Genomic DNA, 23,050 nt, shown 5'->3' with positions numbered 1-23,050 from the left:
TTTGTTTAGCGAGGATGGTGAACTTGCTAGAAGTTTGAATTAGATGCATGAAGAAAATTCAAGTAACTTTGTTTATTTTTAAAAATTAATAACTTAGTACAAATAAAGATTATAAAAATTAATTATGTATTATTTATAATTTGTAAATGTAATATGATAGTACTACTGCATAAAATATCATAATTAAGTAATACATAGATTTGATAAGCGGAGTTGATATTTTCAGGCTGAGTAGTAATACACAGTCTGCTTGTGACGTCACAACCTCGTTCACTGGTAGTATACATATGTTTATTTAATATAAGTCTGCTTGTGTACTATAAGACCACCTTTTCACAATCACAGATCAGAGGTTGAAAAATGTAATTATACTACATATAGTATTATATTACGATAGATATTATGAGAATAAATAAATGTCGGACCTTTTAAACTGATTAAATTAAATTTTAATGATAATAAAATTAATAAATGTAATAACTGTTATTGCTAATATTACAGAAAAAGCTGACAACACAGTTGTAGGACTTTCCAGTCACGTGGCTTACATATGCATACATGTAATTTAGCCAAGTCAATACTACACTAGCACTCCTTGTGGTGACACGGGGTCACCACAATTGACAGAGTATAAATGTGTTGACGTAATGTACCCACTTAGCCAATAGTTTAGAGCAAGTTTTGCAGTGAAGAAACGATTTTGGAAAATTTTGTTTTGCAAATAATTATTTTTTAATCGTTAAATGTGCCTAAGAAAAGTAAGACCTTAATCAGGTGAAATCTCAAGATACTGCCGGTAACCTTGCTCTACAGCCTCACCCCCTTGAACTTTTAAGTTAAAAATTTAATGGCATCAATGCCTCATATACAGAAACAATCTGACCAAGTTTCATCAAAACGGGTCAGTAGTTAGTTCTGTTGATATAAGTTGATGTAGAGTGTGACACCAAACACACACAACCACGCGCGCACGTACACATGTAGATATAAACTTCTGGAAAATCTCATTCCGGTTTTTCGAGTTCCTTAGGTGTCAACATCAAAATCCAATGAAAACTGCATATGCCCAAATTAGACAGATTACAATACTTTACCTTCTACAGGTATAGCTCTGCTATAACACTAGATGGGAGAGTAAAAAAACAAAACTTTTCTAAAATAAAAAATGTACCAAAAAAAAATTCAAATTAAGAAGTAATCAATCACTAAAACTTACTCAGATACTTCTTCCATCCATACAGCACGGGAGTTGTTTTTAAGAGCAGCAGAACGGGTAGTCACCACAAATTCACCACTTTTACCCTGAATAAACACTTGCTGATTTCCACCTGCAGTCCCAACATTAGACACTAATTTTTTAGATACAGTCTTCAAACTCAAGTGGTGTCCATCATCATTCTTCATTCCTATGAAACGTTAAACAAATGTAACTTAAAATCAAAAAAGATGTTATCTTTCTATTTTCAACCAACTTCTTTGTACAGCTGGGTGTCTGTAAACTAAACTATTTATATACATGAGAATCCGGATAGCACTACCACTTCTAATACATACAGAAATACAAGGTGTGGCTATCAAATAACAAGACTAATGCTGTAAAATATTTTATTTTAAATTTATTCATATTTAGTTATTATCCCCTTCAAAAATACACCTCTACTATCTCTACAACACTCCATGTGAATTTTCCATTGTTCAAAACAGGGCTGGAAGGCTTCTTCTGAGCCCTTTCATGACACGTGCTGCTTTTTCTTTCACAGCTTTAACAGTCTGAAATCTAGTTCCTTTAAATGCAAATTTGACCTTGGGGAATTGATAAAAGTCACATGGTGCCAGGTCAGGCAAATAAGGTGGATGGTCTTACACTAGGATGTTATACTTAACTAAAAACATCTTGACAAACAATGCAGTGTGATCCGGTGCGTTGTCCTGATGAAGAAACCATGACTTGTTCTTCCACTACACAGGTCTTTTTTTCTTATTTTTTTCACAGAGTTGGGCAAGGACCTCAAGGTAGCAATGTTGATTAATAGTTTGACCTTCAGGAACCCAGTGAAGGTACACAATCCCATGAATATAGAAAAGATAATAATCATCACTTTGAATTTTGATCATCTTCAACATCTTCTCGACCATCTTGGAAACGCTTAAACACTCAAAAACCCGCTCATGTGATAAATATTCATTGTCATACACTTTTTTTAATAAAAAATAAAGTTTCAGTAATGGTTTTTCCCAAGTTTCATATGAAATTTCACAATTCTTTACTTTATTAAAACACTTATAATTTTTTCAGCAAAACAAAAAAACAGATATTATCAAAAGAAGACCATGGCCAGACTAAAATGACTACAGGAAGTAGAGTGGCAACAATCGAAAGAGAAGGCCACATGCTACACAGCTGTCGATTGTACGAATTTGGCATATGAACAGTTCTCCTGTAGCAGCATTAGTTTTGTTATTTAATAGAACTTGTATTCATTGGAGTTTAGGTCGGTGGGAATAGGTTGAGGTTAAAAAGTAAACACTAGTAAACACTAGAGGAATACAGATTGATGCATAAGAAATAAATTACAGAGGATATAATTACTTCATTGGTGAAATACTAATGATGAATAGAATGAAACAGACTAACCAAATCAAAACAAAATTTTGGAAATTTTGGTAACTACTATCTGCAATTCACAACACAACACAAATTAAATCGAGGAGTTATCAGAGAAATGGTATTGACATAAATGCTATGATATCTGCTTGGAACATCATAACACTCAACGCCATGTATTTCTTGCACTCTGCTGTAGGCCTTCAATTGAAATCATGTAAAGTCCTATAACAATTCCTGGGTGCACTCCAGCAGTCTTCATCCCTCTATGAAACAACAGGCCACCTTGACTTTCCAGATATGAGGAATAAATTCACTAGCACTATCAAATATCAAGTTTGTAAACATGCAATTTCTTAAATTGCACTACCACTGTCATATTGCCTGAAATAACCTTTATAATTGATCCAATCTGCTTTCTCAATCACCTATCTGCTCGGCCAACTCTGAGAGCAAATCACTATTACCAACTGAGATTATAACTGGTCTGTGATTGCTTCCAAAGAAGTCTTTGGGCATTCACCAGGTAAGTGCCTATCTCTATATGGAAGTAGGGATGCTGCACACAAGGACAGCTATCGATTAATGAAAAAAATACCTGATGATAATGACAAACATGTATGAGCCATGATTCGGTAAACAGAGATCCAAGTTCCACCTCAGCTGATCAACTATAGTACAGTAGAAGAACATGATGTTGAGATCCACAAATAGTGAAGAGCATTGAAATCGCCAATTATTAGGTAGGGCAAAGGAATTGTGATAACAGATTGGAGAGATCATCCTCAGTGATATCAAAATATGGGGGAAGGTACAAGTTGCAGATATTCATTTTAAATGGTGCTAATACCTTCACTCAGACCATAGAATTGTAACCAACAAAATCTGCGTGGCTAATAAGACTTCCTTTACGAAAACAGCCACACCTCCATGTCCTCTAGCCTCTGTTTGATGGTCGCATCTTTCGCAGACATAGCAGCAAAATGACACTTCATCTGGGGGATGTAGGTGAGTTTCCTGCAGACACAGTATTCTTTCTTAGTAGGATTTTGACATCCTCACGATGAGAAAGGAAACCACAAACATTCCATGAAAAATATCATTAGATGCTTTAACACGTCCACTGCGTATCACGCGGCTCCCGCGTGAGTGTGGTTGTCCCCTGCAGCCGGGCCACACGGCTCCCGCGTGAGAGGGACTATTCCATTCCTTGGTCTCCCCTCCCTTGCCGGCTGCAGGTATAACATCCCAACCTTATGACGCACTTAGTTAGTGTCCTACCTTTGCACTGTGAAAGTCGTAGCGAATTTGTGTTAATTTTTTTGCATTTTTTTTGTGATCAAAGTTGGCTTTGTGTTTTCTGCTCCAGCTCTTCTTTCTTCAACAACATAAAGGTAATTTCTTCTCATAACACTTATCTAATTGTAGTTTTTATCATAATAAATACAGTATGTGGCAAAAAAAAAAAATAGCATCCTTTCACACGTCAAGATTTTTAATTTTAGCACATAATAAATTGCACAGCCAGATTTTTGCTTATTTTTTTTTACTTTTACTTTCCTTTCAGACATGGCTGATAATGAACCATCAACTTCTAGGGGTCCTGAACCAAAAAAACGCCGATCGGCTGAACCGAAAAGGGTGTACACAGAAGAAGAAATTCAGAAAATTATCGAGGATTTGGAGGATTCTGATGAATCCTCCAAAGACATGGGTCTTTGTTTGGACCCATGTTTTAGGTTATACCATAAGTATAAGTAGTTTACGATTTTTTTTTTATGTATGTACAAATGTAATTATCTTTTAGAGCATTATAAATGAATTTTAGTTGTAAGATGTTTGAAATTAATTTTATGTAAATACAAATTATAAAAAAAATATACGCAAATTATAATAAAATATTTTAACTTTCAACTTATTTTTTTAATTCACCAAGAACCACTAATTTATCAAAAGAAAGATTCGAATAGAATTCTGGAAATAATTACGTATAACCAGTTGTTTTTACACTCACGCGGGAGTCGTGTGACTAGCATACCATTAGCAAACATACATTGATTTCAAGGGCCGGGCTGGTCACGCGGCTCCCGTGTGAGTTATATAATCTCGATAATACGCATTACTATACCGAAAATCATTTTAAAAATGTCAGGTAGTATTTAGTCCATAACAGTAGAGTAGCTTTACTAAAAAAAAAAAATCAGCACGGGAGTTCACACTAGTGATTGCGAGAAGCAGCGAACGTGTTAATACTTCATACATGCCTTCATACAGATCTTGGTAGTTTCCTGAAAAATTGGCGCAACAGGAATTTTATTTGGTGGTGTAGTGACTGAAGTGGCTTTCAGTAAACCACTAACAGTCTTTTGGACAGAAGTATATTTTTTCTTGCCCGTACTTAATGCTATAATAGCAAATGTGAGGGATTTTACTTGGTCCAACTATGCTGGGTCATTTTAGTCAGTTCTTTGCACAATGTGTATTCATTCTCTTTTGAACATTGTTACACAGAGCTGAGACAAAACTAACACCTGATTGTTCAGCATTCTTCATGCTGAAGGATTTTCTGTATTCCAGATAACACAGGAATTGACAATTTCTGCTCACTATAAATCTTCAGTAACACCTTTTCTTCCTTGTAAAGGGGGCTTTCTTGAGACTTTGCCAAGTGTGAATCTTTACAATTAATACATTTTTCTACTTTAGTGCATGTGCTATCTTCATGTCCCATACAGCTGAAGGCACACAAATTTGTTCCCTCATGCAATCAATTTTGTTGTGACCAAAACCCTGCACTGAAAGCAGTCTCTTGGGTTTGGTCCACACAGATAGAAAGGTAGCCAATTCTTATTCTCGCAGGAATGGTTGGAACAGGAAAAGTTAGAATAAGTGAGCAAGTTGGCACATCAACACCTCAATCCTATACACAATGTGACTGACTGCAGTGAAAACTCTTCTGATAACTCCAATGTCAGCAAAGTCACAGAAAAAGATTACACCCTAGCTGAAATTTTGTCTTATGGGCTTCCACTATCAAGGGTAATAAGGGTTAAAAGTTTCCTACTCTTTTTAATATTAATTACCTCAATCAGCAAGGCACTCCTAAGTTTAATAGATTTCAGAGAACCACGAGCTATAATGATGCACTCATTTAATAGGAAGGAAGAAACATTAGTAAAGGATTTACATTAATTGTTACATTTCACTACAAGAAACCATACACTAGAAAATTTAGCACTATTAAAATTTTCATTTATTTATTTCTTGACATACACAGTATGTCAGAAAAGTTCCTGAACTAAATTAAATAAAAATACAGATTTAAAGATAAATGAATTTCCTCACATCAGCCCTCTATATAGAACCCTTCTCTAGTTACACAATTGTTGCAGCGCCGGTAGAGCCCGTCAAACGCTCTGGAGAAGTCACTTTGTGGGATTGCCTTCAACTGCTCGGTGCAAGCCTGTTGGATGGCTGGAGAGTCATCAAAAAAGCGGCCTTTCCATTTTCAACTTGAGTTTTGGGAACAGAAAATAATCAGCTGGAGCCAAGTCAGGTAAATAGGGTAGGGGTGATTTGATTTGCAGTGTAATAACATGTTAAAACTGTTGCCATGTGTGCTGGGGCATTGTTGTGCAACACAGCCCAACGCCCCAGATCCTGGTATTCAGGCCAAATTCAACAAATGCGATACATCAGACGTTTAATTACTTCCAAATAGAATTTAGAATTCACAGTTTCACCAGTTGGGACAAATTCATGACAAGGTCCTTTGAGTTGAAGAATGCAATCAACATCGTTTTCACTCTTGAGTTTTGCTACCTGACTTTCACTAGTCTTTGTACTCCAGGACTCAATGAAACAGCAGATTGATGCTTCATTTGCGGATCACACATGAAGCACCAGCTTTCATCCCAATTACAATTGTTTGCAAAATATTCAGGTTGCTATTGGCAGTTTCAACAAAGTGCTGAGTGCAAGAAAGATGCACCTGTTTTTGTTTTTCAGTCGAGAAGTGTGAAACTAAATTAGAGTACACCTTTCAGCAGTTCATTTTTTCTGTTAGAACGTACATACCGCATCTTTACCATTATTTAGCTCTTCTGCTATGGCCCGAAGGGAAAGATGTGGTTGTTCGAGCAAGAGCACAAGTGCTTTTGCAAAATTTTTGTTATGAACAGCTGTTGATGGCCTCCCGCTTTGTTCGTCAACATCCAACAACTCTCTACTGTCTTAACCACTTCCACTATGTGTATGTAGTAGTACAAGAAACAGGTTCATCACCGAATGCTTGCTGTATCAAACATAGAATTACTTTCAAGTAGATTTTTGAAGTCGAACACAAAATTTTATCGCGCTTCTCTGTTCCATGACACGAGCTTGCACAAAGTCACATGAACACAACGTACACGATTCAATATATAACTGAAGACTGGAGTGACGAAACAAGATGAAATTTTATACACACACTCATCAGACATTGTACTACACAGTTCCTTGCCGGTCCAAGAGATGCCACTACTTGTATCAACTACAGAAATTTAGTTCAGAAACGTTTCAGACCTACTGTGAATCTTCACCTGACAAGGTTGTGGAAGTCTTTTAAAATTCCCGATTTTGTTTTTTTTTTTGAAGTGGACCAAAAAGAACCAAAAATTTTTTTGAAATCGAAATTTTGTTCCCATCAGGACCAACAATTCAACAGACCACTCCAACAGAGCATGAATTTACTGGAGCAAGGACAGCATACAACTGGGATCACCTTGGTGCCCAGAGGACAATGTTTGAGATCATCCACCCATCAGCACAATAGTCTCCATGTAGGTTTACGGTTGCAGTTCACAGCACCATCAAATGTGACTAAGAAGGAACTGTGCAACAGATTGTGTTGCAGTGTAAGGATTATGTTGTAATTTGCATAGTATTCTTGGTATGGTGTGTGTAGGGTGTAAAGTATTCAGCAGCTTGGGGTGTAGTAGGAAGAAAAGTTACACAGACTAGGGCTATGGGGGACACCAACCCTCAAAGTCTTAAAAGTTAAGTTTAAGATGTTTTTGTCAAAGCGAGTCTTACTCTTACTGTCTCAGTGGAGGAATTTCAAAAAAATAAAAAAATTTGCACCACAGTAACATAATAATTTATAACAAATAAACTTTAGAGTAACTTACTACTGATTTTTTTGCTATGCATTATATCATCTTTAAGATCATTTAAAGCAGCGGTAATAGAGGTATGATAAGTACTTGTCAGTATTCTACCATCAATTTCACTACTATTACCATTTTTATATGTTACATCTGAAAAAAAGCAAACAATTGAATTAAATGTTTTATTAAAAGGGGTAAATACCAATGATCAATTACTCTAAAATACAAATCAAAGTTCAAAAAGCATGCAAAATAACTCAGATAACCATGTTAACACATTCAATTATACATTCCCACACAACTGCAATTAAAATATATACCTACAACTCTTTTTAAATACCAACTTATAATTTTTTAAATAAAAATTAAAAGAGAGATAAAATGATAAACAATTTGGAAAAGAAGAAGACTTTTTCTATATGTTGAAATATTACACACTGCCTACTCCAAGATTCTTCTTTCCTCCTACATTCATTGAAGTTACAAGAAATTCCAAAATCAAAATGTGATGTTTTATTCAGAATTTAAATGAAATATCATCCGATCTGGATTAAAATACAAATAGAAATATAAAAACCACTAATACTTTATAAAATCAAAACACTCTACTCTAATTAGAGTACATCATTGTGTTGCTTAATGACAATTAAATCGTAAAAACTAATAATATGTGATCTTGCATGACGGCTGGTTTAGTGTTTGTAAATTGATCTCGCATGAGGGCTGATTTAGTGTTTGTAAATTTTCAAAAATTACATAATCTATATTAATCTTTATACAAATTTTAATTTTAGGAAGCAAAATAATTGACCATTATTAAATATTGTAAAAGTAATTAAGTTTAGTCTACGTGTTACTAAATGTACAAAAAAACAAAACATCAATTTTTTTTTCTTTCAGAGCTCAAATCATGAGAGTAGGAATATGAAACAGATTTATTTAGTCTCTTTAGGAGAAAATTTATCTTCTTGAAGAGCAGATCCATCTATTACAGCCAGGTGATGATCATGCTATCTATCTATTGTTATTATTAGGTTCTCATTAATAAACTGATAATTTTAAATTATTTTTCCTACTTCTTATCAATATAAATAACCACTCCCTTTAGAATGCCTGAATGCAATGCGACATAGTTACTTTTATACAAAGGGCCTTTGAAATTTTTTTATTTATTTCATAAACTGCAACTACCTTACTCAACACTATTGCTTTCACAACTAATTCTACCTTCTTTCCTGGAATTTTTCCAACACACACACACGTGCACACACAATTTATGTATTTACTACTACATTAAAATCACAAGTACTTATTTTATCCTTATACAAAAAACATTTCTATTTTGGACAAAAATATATATAATAACAAAAAAATCAAACTAAAAAAAGGATAATAAAGAGATATAAAATAAAATAATAGAAAAAAGCTGAAAAACACAGTTGTAGGACTTTTCCCATTCCGTGGCTAAAACTGCGTTCTGGCAAAGTCCTGCAAGTGTGGGTTGTTTCTGATGCACAGCTTACACACACACACACACACACAACCTGATTTAAAATATTTATCACTTTTTTTAAATATAATATCTTTTCGTTATTTAATTCAATGATTCTAACTAAAGCGCCTATGCACACCATATATAATTTGCACAGATGTGGTGGTACACCAGATGTTGTGGCGCCACCACATCTGGTGGCGATCGCCGACAATCGCAACCATCGGCGATCAATTTTGAGACCAAGCCAAACCGAGTAACTTTTTTTTACACTTTCAATATTACTCATTTTACCACTCACCTGTGACATCATAGCAGATGACTACAACAGCTGTATGTCAGTGCTACCAACCTTTGAAATATTAATTAAATTAAGTAAAATAAATTACTATTTACAGTGTAAAAAATAATTTTGTCAGCAACCCTGTGGAATTTTTAATTTCCTGGTCCAAAAGGACAAGAGAAAAATGTTACAATCCGCTTCCAAGTTAGCGGATTGTAACATTAGCACTATATACCCCCTGTCAATACAGAGCATATCCACTTAGCCAATGGTGGCTAAAGTGGATATGCTCGCTTAGCCAGTAGTTTAGAGAATTTTTTGGGGTGGAAAGGTAATTTTGAAAAATTTCTTTGCTGCAAATATTGTTATTTTTTTTAACAAATGTTAAAACATTTTAAGAAAATGTAATTTTTTTAAGAAAAATATGACCTTCATTAGGTGAAATTGCACGATACTGAGGTTGACCTTGCTCTATAGCTTCACCTCTTTCACTTTTTAAGTTGAAAATTTAATGGCATCAATCCCCAGATATCAATTTTGATCAAAATCGGTCCACTAGTCCTGGAGATATAAGGTGATTTGGAGGCTAATACCAACATACCCACACATATATACAAACATTAACATCTGGTAAATTTGCATTCGGTTTTTTGGATTCCTTAGGTGTCAAAATGTCAAGATCCGGTGAAAACCGCATATGCCCAAATTCAACCGATTACAATATCATTGTAGAACTATAGCTCTGCTATAGCGCTATCTAGAAAGGGAAAGTAAAACTTGTAAATAATTAATTGATTTTATGATATAAAAAAAAAAGTTGAGTAGTATCTAACTTACTTTTCTACATAATTGTCAAAATGATTGAGGCATTTGTCATATCGTGACACCAGCTCTCTGATGCCCTCTTGAAATAAGTCTGCCACCAGTGAGATAAGATACGTCTTGACAGCCTCCTGCAGTTCTTTGTTGATGACAGAATGTTGTCCGCCCAGCCATGCCTTCAATTCTTGAAAAAAGGTGAAAATCGCTAGGTGCTAGGTCTGGATCGCTCTGTGAAGGCAACGTAAATATTCACAATAAACTTCCTTTGTAATTATTGTCCTCTGGTTCATTAAGTCCACCAACAAGGCACCTTTATGGTCCCAAAAAAAACTAGTCATTGTTTTCCTATTGCTCATGTGTCTGAAATTTTTCAGCTTGTTTGGAGAAGTGTGCATCTACTGCTTAAACTGTTCTTTGGTTTCTGGATTGCCTTACTTGATCAAAGTCTCATCGCCAGTAATGATATACATTAAAAATCCTTCCCCTCATTATCGTAATGAGTAAGAAACAGAGCCGGCAAAGGTAAAGGTACTGGGGGGGGGGGGCAGCACAACCACACAACGCACAGACCTGGCTCCCACCTATCTCCTGTTTACTTAGATACACAGTTGGAGGTTGAAAAAAAACAGCCCTAGTATATTTAAAGAGGCAAAGCATTCTTAGATTTTTAATTAAAATGAAGTGTTTAAAATCAATCAAAAGCTTTAACCACACATTTTTTTAACGATTAAGTCACATGTAAGCTTGAAATTTATGTAAGGGAATAATACAGAATTTTTAGAATATGAAAAATAGTCTATCAACTCAAGGATGGACACACAATCTTAGACTTTATTTTCTGTTTAGCCTCTGGAACCACCATAAGGTATTACTTCAGAGGATGAATGAGGATGATATATGAATGTAAATGAAGTGTAATTCAGAACAGTATCAGGTCAACCAATCCTGAGATGTGTGGTTAATTGAAACCCAACCACAAACGAACACCAGTATCCACAACCTAGTATTCAAATCTCTAAAAAGGTAACTGCCTTTACTAGGATTTGAACCTTAGAACTTTTGACTTTGAAATCAGCTGATTTGTGATGAGTTTACCACTAGACCAACCTGGTGAGTTTACACAATCTTAGATTGTATGAGAAAATTATAGTAAGTTAAAACTTTGACTCTAAAGACAGTATACTGAAAATAAGAAAAATATTTCAAATTGTAAAAGGGCTAATCCACGATATTCTGCAACCACTCAATAAAGAACAGAAGCTTTTATGAGATCCTATTGGGCTGAATGGATTAAACATTCTTATAAAAATATTTTACTTATATATGACAGATGCAATATTAACTTACTATTATATTCTTTATTTGAATGTGGGCTATATTCATCTGGAACACAATTCCTTGACCACGGATGACTGATGTGTTTATCTCCACTGACATAACCAATAGATGATAAATGACTGTTACTGCTGCTAGTAACATCATGAGAATCGCATTCACCTCCACTGGATGTATGAGACCTATTAATTAGTTTTCTTTTTCCTGTCCCAACTACTGATTTATGAGAACCTAAATAAACAAAAAAAAAAAAGAAGTAAAGATGCTAATAAATGTCAGTTTTTTAACAAGGGATGGCTGAAATGTAATGCTCATAGCTCGCAAATGAAAAGAAGTCATAATTCAAATATGCAGCTTATCATATGAAACAAATATGGCATAAAAGTACATTTTATTTTCTACAAAAATTTATTTTTCCACATAGTCACTATTTATTACTAAGTTCATTCTCAATATTTCTTTATCAGCTTCTGAAGCACAAAATGGTATTACCCATCTAGTCACAGTACTTTGTTCAACAGTTTCATCACCATAAATGGCTTTTAGACAATGATGAATCTAACCAACGATCACTTTTTCTGCTATAAAAAACTATCACTACACAATGTTTTAGAAGTGCTGACATAACAGATATACTTGACTCCATAACAATGGTGACATGACAGAAAATTACAGGGTGTGGGTCAAAAAAATTTGAAATGTTAATAGTGGAGCAATGAAACAATGTGGCATTGCTTTATTCAACATTTCGTTCTCCTGTTATGTTTCAGGGTGCATTACATATCAGCCAGCCACTGTATCAACAATAAGAAAAAAATATAAATATGATACCAAACATAATGAAATGCAACTAAAAGTAACAAAAAATGACACAATCTAAGATGTGTAAACATAATAATGCAAACAGCAAAACTGTGATCACAATGTGGCTGGTCCAACAACTCTACATTAAACTCTTGTTACCAACATCCAAGAGTAAGTCTTTGTATTCAAAGTTGCATTGTTATTATTTACTTAAAACTGTAATTATTTCAGGGTAGGGAATATTCACTATACATATATGATTTTGTAGAAGAAAAAAGACATTACAATCAGAAAAATTGCATATTAAATATGAGTTCAACATAAATTATTTGTAATAGAAATAATTATTCCATAAAAAACAAATGAAATAAACCATCAAATGACAACAAATTAAAAAGAATACCTTTTCCACTGCTACTACTTTTATCACCATCACTTTGCTGAGTAATTGGAGTAGCTGTTTCTATATCAATATTAGTTATAGTTTTACTCAAGTGACCATTTTTTCCATTACTGTCATTGTTTTTATCTATTACTGATGCTCTTTCTTCAATAACTTTCATTATCACAAATGTAACCTGCATACAGAAAAATAAATATTGTAATAAATTTAAATATTAAATATTCATGTTAACAGTACATTAACCAGAGCAACTTGATTATATACACAGCAGCTGTTCACGTTTTAAACTGTTAATAAAATAGTAACTTATATATAATAGTCAAGATAATTACAACATAATAGAATAGTAAAATTTTATATGATTATTACATTAAAATAACACTAAATAAATATTTTTAATAAAAATATAATTTAAGGTAGTTAATATTATCTGATAACTAAGGCTGTTTGTGCAGAAGTATTGGGTTAGCAAAAAAATAATTTTGGTAATGCAATGTGAAGTAAAACTCAATTTTTTAAACAAAGAATGAACTTAATTATATTTCATCTATTTTGTACAATAACATTTTGCCATCTTTCTGCTGACTTCTGTGCTCATAGAACTTCTGATCCTTATCACACGAACAGAGTATGATTTCAGGTAATCATCATTAGCGAAAGTCTTACTATTCAAAGAGTTTTGCAAACATTGAAATAAATGGTAATCTGATTGTGTGAAATCAGGAGTATATGAAGGTTGAGATATCACTTTCCAACCAAGCTCCAGTAATTTTCCATGAGTTACCAAAGATATGTGAGACCTTGAACTGTCTTGGAAAGAAAACAACAGTTTTCTTACATTTACAGAAATAAAAAGGAAAATAAGTTGAAAATGTTCATTTTTGCACTCCACATTAAAATTGAACATAAACCAACAAGTGCAAACAAAATGATATGCAATTTGCTTCTAAAATATGCTAAAAGTGACAGCTACCAAATGCCAAAAGAAAAGATTATAAAACTGACAGAAGTCCTTCAAAACAAACATAAAGCTAGCTATCTGTGAAAACTGAAATTACTTTCTTGCCAACCTCCATATATTATTTTTGTATCAATTTCATCTTTCTTCTCTCTCTCTCTCTCTCTCTCTCTCTCTATATATATATATATATATATATATATATAAGGTTGTTTTTTTACACTATTTCTCAATCTTTCATATAAAACACCAGAGAAATAAGAGGCACCATCAGAATGGAATTCTCTAGGAGAAAATAACACTAATCATAAAGTTCCCCATTATAAAACAAAAAAGTCCCCTATGATAAACAAAATAAATGTGTCAAATGTAGGGCCGAATATTACCTGTAAGTCTGCTTGATAGGTTAATTTATGACTGATAACCATTATGGTTATAGTACCTACTTGTAAATATGTATATACTTTTACTGGCAGAGTCATCATTTCAGTAAAAAATAGAATATATAATCTTACAGAATATTTCATTTTCTAAGGCAGTTTAATTAATTAATGGACAAAAAATTTTAGATTTTAGCACAGTATTAATTACACTTTTGACAGTCACAATTAAAAAAAAATGTAATAATTCACCTTTCTTTAATATATAATCAAATTTTACATAGAAAACAAAAGAGGATGAGAGGGGTGATTTACTATTCCTCTATATCCCAGGAAGAATAATATCAACTGAAAAATCAATTACAATTTCTATTTAAATATGGTGACTAATTAACTTACTAACATTAAATTTTCATTGTGTGTATAATAGCAAAATTTAATTCTGATTAATAGGAAGGCCAAACATACATAAAGGTTAGTCTAAATGAGAAGTAACTTTTTATAATTTGAATTTAAAATAAAAAAGCTGAATGATGTTTGTTATTTTCTAAGAATTCAATAATTAATAAATATGTCTGGTTTGGAAAATACATAGCAATAAGATATTGGATCATTAATTTTATTGAATACAATGTGTTTGTTTTACTTTTGTGGCGAGAGATTAGGGATAAATTACTAACCAATACTTAACAGCATCTCTTATTTGGGACACTTGGCTCAATTTACGTTTAAACAACAATATAGTCGCTACATATAGAGACTATACCAAACATTCCATGCTATTAGTGATGGTTACAACTGACCTTGGGAAAGAGCACAGATATTATCAATGACTATTAAGGTTAATTTATGGTTTATTTCTCTTTCCACAAAACCTCTAACTCTTATTCCTAACCTTAACCTAATGCTAACTTCTTTCCTCAGAATGGTTTAGCATCTGAACAGGGACCATAACTAACAAAACTTATTGCTAATTAAACACAGTACTGACACTGTATCGCATAGACTTTGATCTTGTATGGGTAACCAGCTGTCCAAACCTGCTTTTAAACATTTAGAACTTGTTGGTATTTTTTTCCATTTCAGAGGAACTAAGAGTCTCATTTTTTAAAACATAATGAAAATATTTAAATTTACATAATACTTCATTCACTCATTAAAAGAGATTGTCTGGACAGTACAAAAAGTTAAATGTATTTTAATAATTTGTGATTCATAAGATTAAAAAAAAATAGCGCCGAATCGAGACTTAATTCTAATTGTGGAAAAATCATTAAAATAAAAAGATCTTAATTCGGTTTCGTAGTTACACAATTGACCAAAAACTATTTAGAATTATAATTTACTTATTACTGTTAAAAGATCAATCGCTAATGAATAACTGGATTGAGGAAAAAAGGGTACAATGCAAAAGTTGTGTGTACACGTAATAAGAGAAATTAGGTGTGCATCTACATCTTCATTCTTGAATGTAAACAAAATTGTTGCATCTAATTTTTAATTAAAATTAGATAAAAGATTTTCTCCTTCATACTTTGATCCAGGAGGGTCTCACAGTCATTCTGAGTTGAAAAAACATGCTGGTAAGTATAATCCTTTATTTATAAACAACAAAGAAAGATGAAATTGACTATATTTCATATATTTATTAACTGATTTTGATATCTAGGCAATATGGGAAAAATATCCTTTCAGTAACTCGGAGCAATTATTCCCCCAATCTCAATTTTTCCCATATTGCAATATGTTATGTTAGACTGAACATAAAGAGAAAAAATTTTCCGGAATGTTGGTAGATAATGTGAATGAGCAATTGATAATGAAAAGGGCAATGTCCACATTCGGTTATGGATTAACAAAAGATGCTGTAATCAGTCTGTGTAGTGATGGGAGTCTGGTTCTGATGTGAATCCTTTTCTTTGTGGTGGTTGTGAATACGGTATAACTAGATTCATTATTTTGTTTGAAGACAAAGAGGAACTGTATAAGATTTTGTTCGATGTGTTGCTGCGTTCTAAAACTTAAAAAAGGTCAGAAATAATAAAGGTGGCTTTCGATGTTATAATCAAGTAGGAAAAACAGAAACAGGAAGAAGATAAAAGTTAAGTGTTAGGTTAGGTTTCCATCACTTTTTCTTTCTTTTTCCTGTTTAGCCTCTGGTAACTACAGTTCAGATAATACTTCAGAGGATGATATGTTTGAGTGTAAATAAAGTGTAGTCTTGTACAGTCTCAGTTCGACCATTCTTGAGATGTGTGGTTAATTGAAACCCAACCACCAAAGAACACCGGTATTATTCAAATCCATGTAAAAATAACTGGCTTTACTAGGACTTGAATGCTGGAACTCTCGACTTCCAAATCAACTGATTTGGGAAGATGCGTTCACCACTAGACCAACCCGGTGGCTTTGGCTAAGGACCTAAAACTTATCTAAGTAAACTTTTTTGATATCTCCAACCATTGGCCCAGGGGTTGGAAAAAAATGGGGTTCTGAAGACAAAAAATTCATACCTTCCTTAATAAGCACAGTATCGAATCGGTTTAAAGTGGTTGTTAGTCCTTTAAACATTACCTAAAACTTTTGTCTGAAACAATTTTTGATATGACCAACCCTTACAGCAAGAAATGACCAAAATATTGCTGGAATTGTAAGGTGGAGTTTGTCATACGTAAAACATGAATATTTTTTTCACATGCAACCATTGTCGTATCGAGTAAATTTGAAATTTGTCTTAACTTTAAGATGGAAATCTTTTTTATCCGTTACTTAGCACCGGTGAAATATACCTCAGCCTTCCGGCGTGCTAGAAAGCGGAATTTTTTTAATTTCTAAGATTCGATTATGTCCCGGTTAAAAAAAATTACACGATTTAATAGGATAAATAATATATATGGCTATATGATAAAATTATTATAAAAATCGACTAGAAAATATTATAAGTAAATGTAATATTTTTGTTAATGAATACTAAATCGTTTATTTATCATAAAAATTATACCTTTTCTAGAATATAATCGGTATGTGTAGGCAGACCACGTTTGGAATATGTAAAACAAATTGTTGGGGATGTAGGATGTAGAGGGTATACTGAAATGAAACGACTAGCACTAGATAGGGAATCTTGGAGAGCTGCATCAAACCAATCAAATGACTGAAGACAAAAAAAAAATCGGTATAAAATAAGTTTCAGAATAAATAAAACAGATAAATGCACATCTCCGTGGCGGAGTGGTAGGTAGCGTCTCAGCCTTTCATCTGGAGGTCCTGGATTCGAACCCCTCTCAGACATGGCGATACTCATACTCTTCAAATTTCCATTCTCACAGAGAAAAATTACCAAAGGGTTGATGCCCGTCATCTCAAAAAATCGCATCAAAAATTATAAAAAAACGTTGAAAAAGTAATTAAATTCATAAATCGGAGCCCCTAAGGTTACATTTTTAAAAATTACCCGTTCTGCCCGCATTAATACTAGACACAATTGGACTTTCAATTTCCAAAAATGAAAGTATAAAAAAAATTATATTTTAGCTATTTCAGTTTTACTCAGCGCCCCCATGTTACGGGGATTTAATAAGTTTATTACTGGAATATTATTATTTTTTTCAATCGGTTGGTTCAATCTGATGCAATATTAATAAATAATTCGAAAAAATGGATTGTTTGATTCTCCCTGGTCCAATGGAGACGAAAAATCAACCGACTATTTGTAGCAACTTTCAATTGTTTTTTGGTAAACTGGTTTTCGTTTACGAGGTAGAAGGCAAAAACCGATTAGAAATGATGTTGAATATTCCTACCGTTAAACCGATCGATTTAAAACTTATTTAATACGTACTTTCATTCTACTAAATCTCAATTTTCTACAATCGCTATATAAAAATTAAAAATAACGAAAACTAGCCCTCCCTCGACTTTGTTTTTCAAAAATTTAATCCTATCAATACCTCATAAAGAACATTTTTAGTCGTTTTCCAAGTGTTTATGTCGAGTCGGTCTGAAGTAATTAATAAAAATACAGGTATGCTACGAACATACAATTCCAGAAATTTATATTTTGATTTGTTTTATCTAATGGCGGTTACAAACTTCAGCATCTACAAAAGCCCCAAAACCCAAATCGTTATACTATTTGTTTATAGCTATGCTGTTTCAGCATCGACAGAATTTTAGTCGGGAAGTTAAACACAGAGAGTTCAACGGTATTACTAAAACGGTCATTAATACGTGAACGTAGAAAGGAAATCGACCAAATTTTTTTCTACAAACAATCTTCATTTTAAAAAGATTGTAAGGACAGAATAATAATCAAAAAACAACTGGCTTACACTTTTCGTAAAACAAAAGAATACAGACACTGAAAAAAATAAAAATAAATAAACGTAATTTTAGCGTTAACGAGATCGCGTTAAGCAAATTAATCTCTAAGATTGGAAATATTAAAAATAAAATTAATTTTGTCAAGACGGTGGGAAATTATTCTTTAAAGAAAATAAAACCGGTTACAGATTCCTACGGCAAATGAAAATTTATATTGAAATTAGAATAAAAACCAATTTGGCTCGTTATAAGAAAAGAGAAATACGCCTTTGCTAGGCGACTAAAAATAAAATAAATTTAAGTAAGAAAACAATTATCGGGAACTTATTGTAACAGCAATGCAGAAAACTATCGTTAAATAAAAGTACGGAAACACCGTTTAAAAAACTTTGAAATTAAAATTTTTTTCTTTTAATTTTTCTTTCTCGCAAAAGTTTCTATAACGCTAAACGTTACTCTTTAACGGTTGACAGCATTGAATCTTCATGTCATCGAGTCTTGAGTTAAAATCTTTTTTATAATACCAAACTTAAAATAAGAAAAGTGAAGTGTAGCGGCCGGTTACAAGGTATCATATTATAAATTCATTTTTTTAAATTTAAATTTCTATCTATTGCATTTACAACGCTTATTACTGATGTATATAAATATATTTTTATTTAATTACGATTATTTTATTCGGCATAATCTAATTTTTATTTATGATCACAAAGATTAGACGCATAATAAATTGTTGCCGGTATCGCTTTTGAATAATAACTCTAAATTCTATTACGCTGGAATGAATCTTCGTTAACTTTATGAAAAATAATTACATTTTTTCTCTTTGTAAAGCTATAAGGAAAAAAGAAATTGTGGAATAAACAAATAGATTTTGAATATTTTTTTACAAACTACTTTCTATTTTTTGTTATATCCGAATACTTATTTAAATTAAATAAATATTAAAAAAGAAAATATAATTTTATAACCAAGAAAAATCCTTTCCATCGTGGATTTATTGCGTTTTATTACTTTTAGTTGTAAATACAGTAAACTACAGAATGTTTTAAATTTTAAATATATTTATTATCTACTACAGTATATTTTTTTGGCATTGAACACATTTAAAACAAACGAGGTACAAGAACCATCATTCAGATAATACTTTTTCTGATAGTAATGATGTTCACTACATCCGCGATCATAGTGAGAACGGAGAGATGTCATTTGTAGAGCTGATAATCACCTGAATTTTAGTTTAACGCAGGTATATAGTAGAAGCTGTTCGTTCAGCTTTAACGAAGAAGGAAACAGGAAACCGCTTCACTCCTGAAGTTTCCTAGTTAAACTTGGTATATTTTGATTGTTGTTCTTAAGAATGTATGTGAAGTTGCGGCTTTTGGCCGGTGTCAGGCTGTTTTAATATTTTCCTGACACCGGTTAATTATTTCTATATAGTGAAAAAATAATGATTCAAGAAAAAAGATTAAAAAATTCAAAAAAATCTTTATTTTATTACTTTTTCTGCTCTCCTACCCCCAAAATCACATCCCAAGAAAACGATTAGGTTTATGTTCATTTAGTATGTTAAATGGAAGAAATAAGAAAATTTCACTGAAAAATGTACAACAAAAAGTTATCTAAGGTTTCTTTTTAAGGGGTGGGGGTGAATTATGATGATTTTTTATTGTAATATTATTAATAAAGATTTAAATAAACTAGAAACTTTTTTAAAAATTCCAGAATTTGATATTTTTAAACTTTGATCGATTCTCCCATCACCAATATTGTCAAAAGAAAAAAAAATACTGTGGACACCGCATGACTAATTGTACGCCTATTAAATTACATATACACATATTTTAGAATGAAAGGTAAATAAAATTTTATTTCATTAATAAATTCGGATATTTTTTCATATTCTTTATTTTATTTAATTATTATTTATTGTAAAAATTGTTTTACAATCAGAGGTTAATAATTGTTTATAAATCAATGTATTTAAATTAAAAAAAGAGATGAAGTCGGATTGGAACCGACCCGATTAAATAAACAATTATTATTAATTAAATTCTGAATAAGTGCTCTGTTTCTGTCCAACCTATGGGCCCAAACGGACGCAGCATAAAAGACCATACTTTCGAAGACACCTCAGTACACCGTGTACAAATGACGGCCCGATAGCCCGTAATCCTTCCCAGCAATCCTCCTAAGCTTGTGCATCAGAGACACTTACGTACTTATGAACTCTAACTCGGCTGATCACACAGCCTTTATACTTAATGTGAGGGTCGCCTGGGCCGTGACCCTTTCTGCGAATGTCAGTCTCAGAAATCCGTCAAATACCAGGTTGCACAGCAGGTGAACGAGAACAGAACCCTGCGGGCTTCCCCTGGTGACGGACGTTTCTACAGCCAGGTACGTATCTCTAAACAGAGCCGTACGCTTATACAAATAGTCACGCACTACGGCCTGCAGGGCTACGGGAACATTGCGGCGTTCCAACTCATAGAGGACTGAACTCCAACACATACCGGTGTTCTTTGGTGGTAGGGTTTCAATTAACCACACATCTCGGGTATGGTCGAACTGAGACTGTACAAGACTACACTTCATTTACACTCATACATATCATCCTCATTCATCCTCTGAAGTATTATCTGAACGGTAGTTACCGGAGGCTAAACAGGAAAAAGAAAGAGAATTCCAACATAAGGATGGAAATGCTGCCTCTATGTCAGTAAAAATTGCCAAAACATATTTACAGTCGGCGCTTTCCACTTCGGCAAGAGCATTTAAGATGCAATCCTTGGTTCCAACCCCTTTAACGAAGCCGTACTGGCCTCGATTAAGAAGCGAGTTCATATCGATGCTTTCCAGAGCCGTTCCACAACCAGCCTTTCAAGCAACTTGGCTGATGGGTCGATAACTGCTGATCTCACTCGGATCCTTTCCTGATTTTAAGAGCACCCTCACCAAAGCCACCTTCCAACAAGTCGAAAAGCAACCCTAGCTTAGGCACTCCGAGAACAGCCTGCCAAGCGGCTCTGATAGAAAATAGCAACATATGATAGAAAATATCCGAGTCAAGTTGATCAGTCCCCGGTGCCTTTATCTGTGTTATCCTGATTTTTGAGCAAGTTAGGGTTAAACTAGACAATAACTCGATCAAAATTTTTATGAATGTTTAAGCCACCAAAGGAAAAACTGAATAGCAACCGCATTCGTGTAATTTGAAGCCTGCAATTTTTAATTTTTTTTTTTAAACAAAAAAACACGGTATTTCCTTTAAATACAAATGACCTGAACAATTTCAAGCTTTTAAATATTTGTTCTGACTTTATAAATCAGAATGAAACTTTATTAAAAATAAAAGATATGTACTTCATCGGTTAAACGCTGTATGAACTCATAAGAACAGAAAGACAACACTCTTAACACTTCTTCCGATGTGAATTGGACATAATAAAACCTTTCTTTATTAACTTTTTTCTAATTAGTAAATAGTGAAACAGAATTTTTGTTCACCTGGTCTAAGATACCCGCCTCAGAATTGTTTCATACTATCAAGATGTATTATTTACACGCTTAATAACACATTTCAGCCAGGTTTCTATGTTGTTTGCATGTACTGCCTGTAATTTCATGTAAAAAATGTTACATCACATCGATTATTATATTCAGCATTCCTGATGCTCAGTATATATACAAAATTTGACTTAAACTTTACTGAATGACCGATAACTAGATTTTTGAAAAAATCTTTAGATTCAACCAAGTCGATATTCAAAATGTGCGTTTTCAATTTTTTCTAAAAAACTTAATGAATATTAATGAAATTTCCAATATTAATATTTTTAAATTATTTTATTTTTCTGACAGTACATATATATATTATTACACATCCATAATATTTGATTTAATATTTTACAGCAAATATGACTATGCGTTCTTATGTACGATTAAATTCCATAAGGGCATAAAGTTGTAGATGACCTGAAATGAATCCCAGTTACTTCTAAAAATAGTAGAGCCATCCTCAAGAACAATAAAAATCATGTACCAGATTTACCAAAAAATGCGAGAAATGATATGTTTCCTACGGCCTTCTTCATCGAGTCAAACATATCAGCATGCCGAGTCTGCAGAAAAAATTCAACTAATATTTAGCTGACAATGGATTTTTTACTACGCTCGATACACGGACTGGCTTTTTAGTAAACATCACTGCTCTCATAGAAGGCTGCTCTAACCGGTATCTCTTGTGCTTTGTTATCTTTACATGCATTACAGTTGTAAAAAGAAACCGGGACAAACAGTCCAACGCTACATGTTAATTTTTTCCTTTCTATTTTGAAACAATTGATTATAAACACTGCTTTAACTCGGTAGGAAATATTCATGCGCTCCTGCTATAGCACTAAGTAGATGGGAAAGTGAAAACGCTAATATTGCACAATATTAGCGTTTTCACTTTCCCATCTACGTAGTGCTATAGCAGAGCTGTAGCTCTACA

General features: G+C 33.0%; 1 protein-coding gene across 4 annotated transcripts in view; it reads right to left on the bottom strand.

Moving 5' to 3' along the window:
• Nucleotides 1-23,050, bottom strand: part of LOC142321383 (uncharacterized) — a 96,856-nt gene that overhangs the window by 16,578 nt on the left and 57,228 nt on the right. For all 4 annotated transcript variants that reach the window (XM_075359416.1, XM_075359415.1, XM_075359414.1 and 1 more), the window contains 4 exons: nucleotides 12,892-13,066; nucleotides 11,697-11,915; nucleotides 7,774-7,902; nucleotides 1,217-1,406 (listed from right to left, as the gene is read on the bottom strand). In XM_075359416.1, the coding sequence (XP_075215531.1) occupies nucleotides 1,217-1,406; nucleotides 7,774-7,902; nucleotides 11,697-11,915; nucleotides 12,892-13,051 (698 nt within the window). In that variant the 5' untranslated portion in view covers nucleotides 13,052-13,066. The remainder of the gene's footprint in view (nucleotides 1-1,216; nucleotides 1,407-7,773; nucleotides 7,903-11,696; nucleotides 11,916-12,891; nucleotides 13,067-23,050) is intronic.

This window comes from Lycorma delicatula, chromosome 3, assembly GCF_047948215.1.
Source record: "Lycorma delicatula isolate Av1 chromosome 3, ASM4794821v1, whole genome shotgun sequence".
Classification (NCBI taxonomy): Eukaryota; Metazoa; Arthropoda; class Insecta; order Hemiptera; family Fulgoridae; genus Lycorma; species Lycorma delicatula.
The sequence above is the reverse complement of the archived record's forward strand: the minus strand, read 5'-3'. Positions and strand labels throughout refer to the sequence as shown.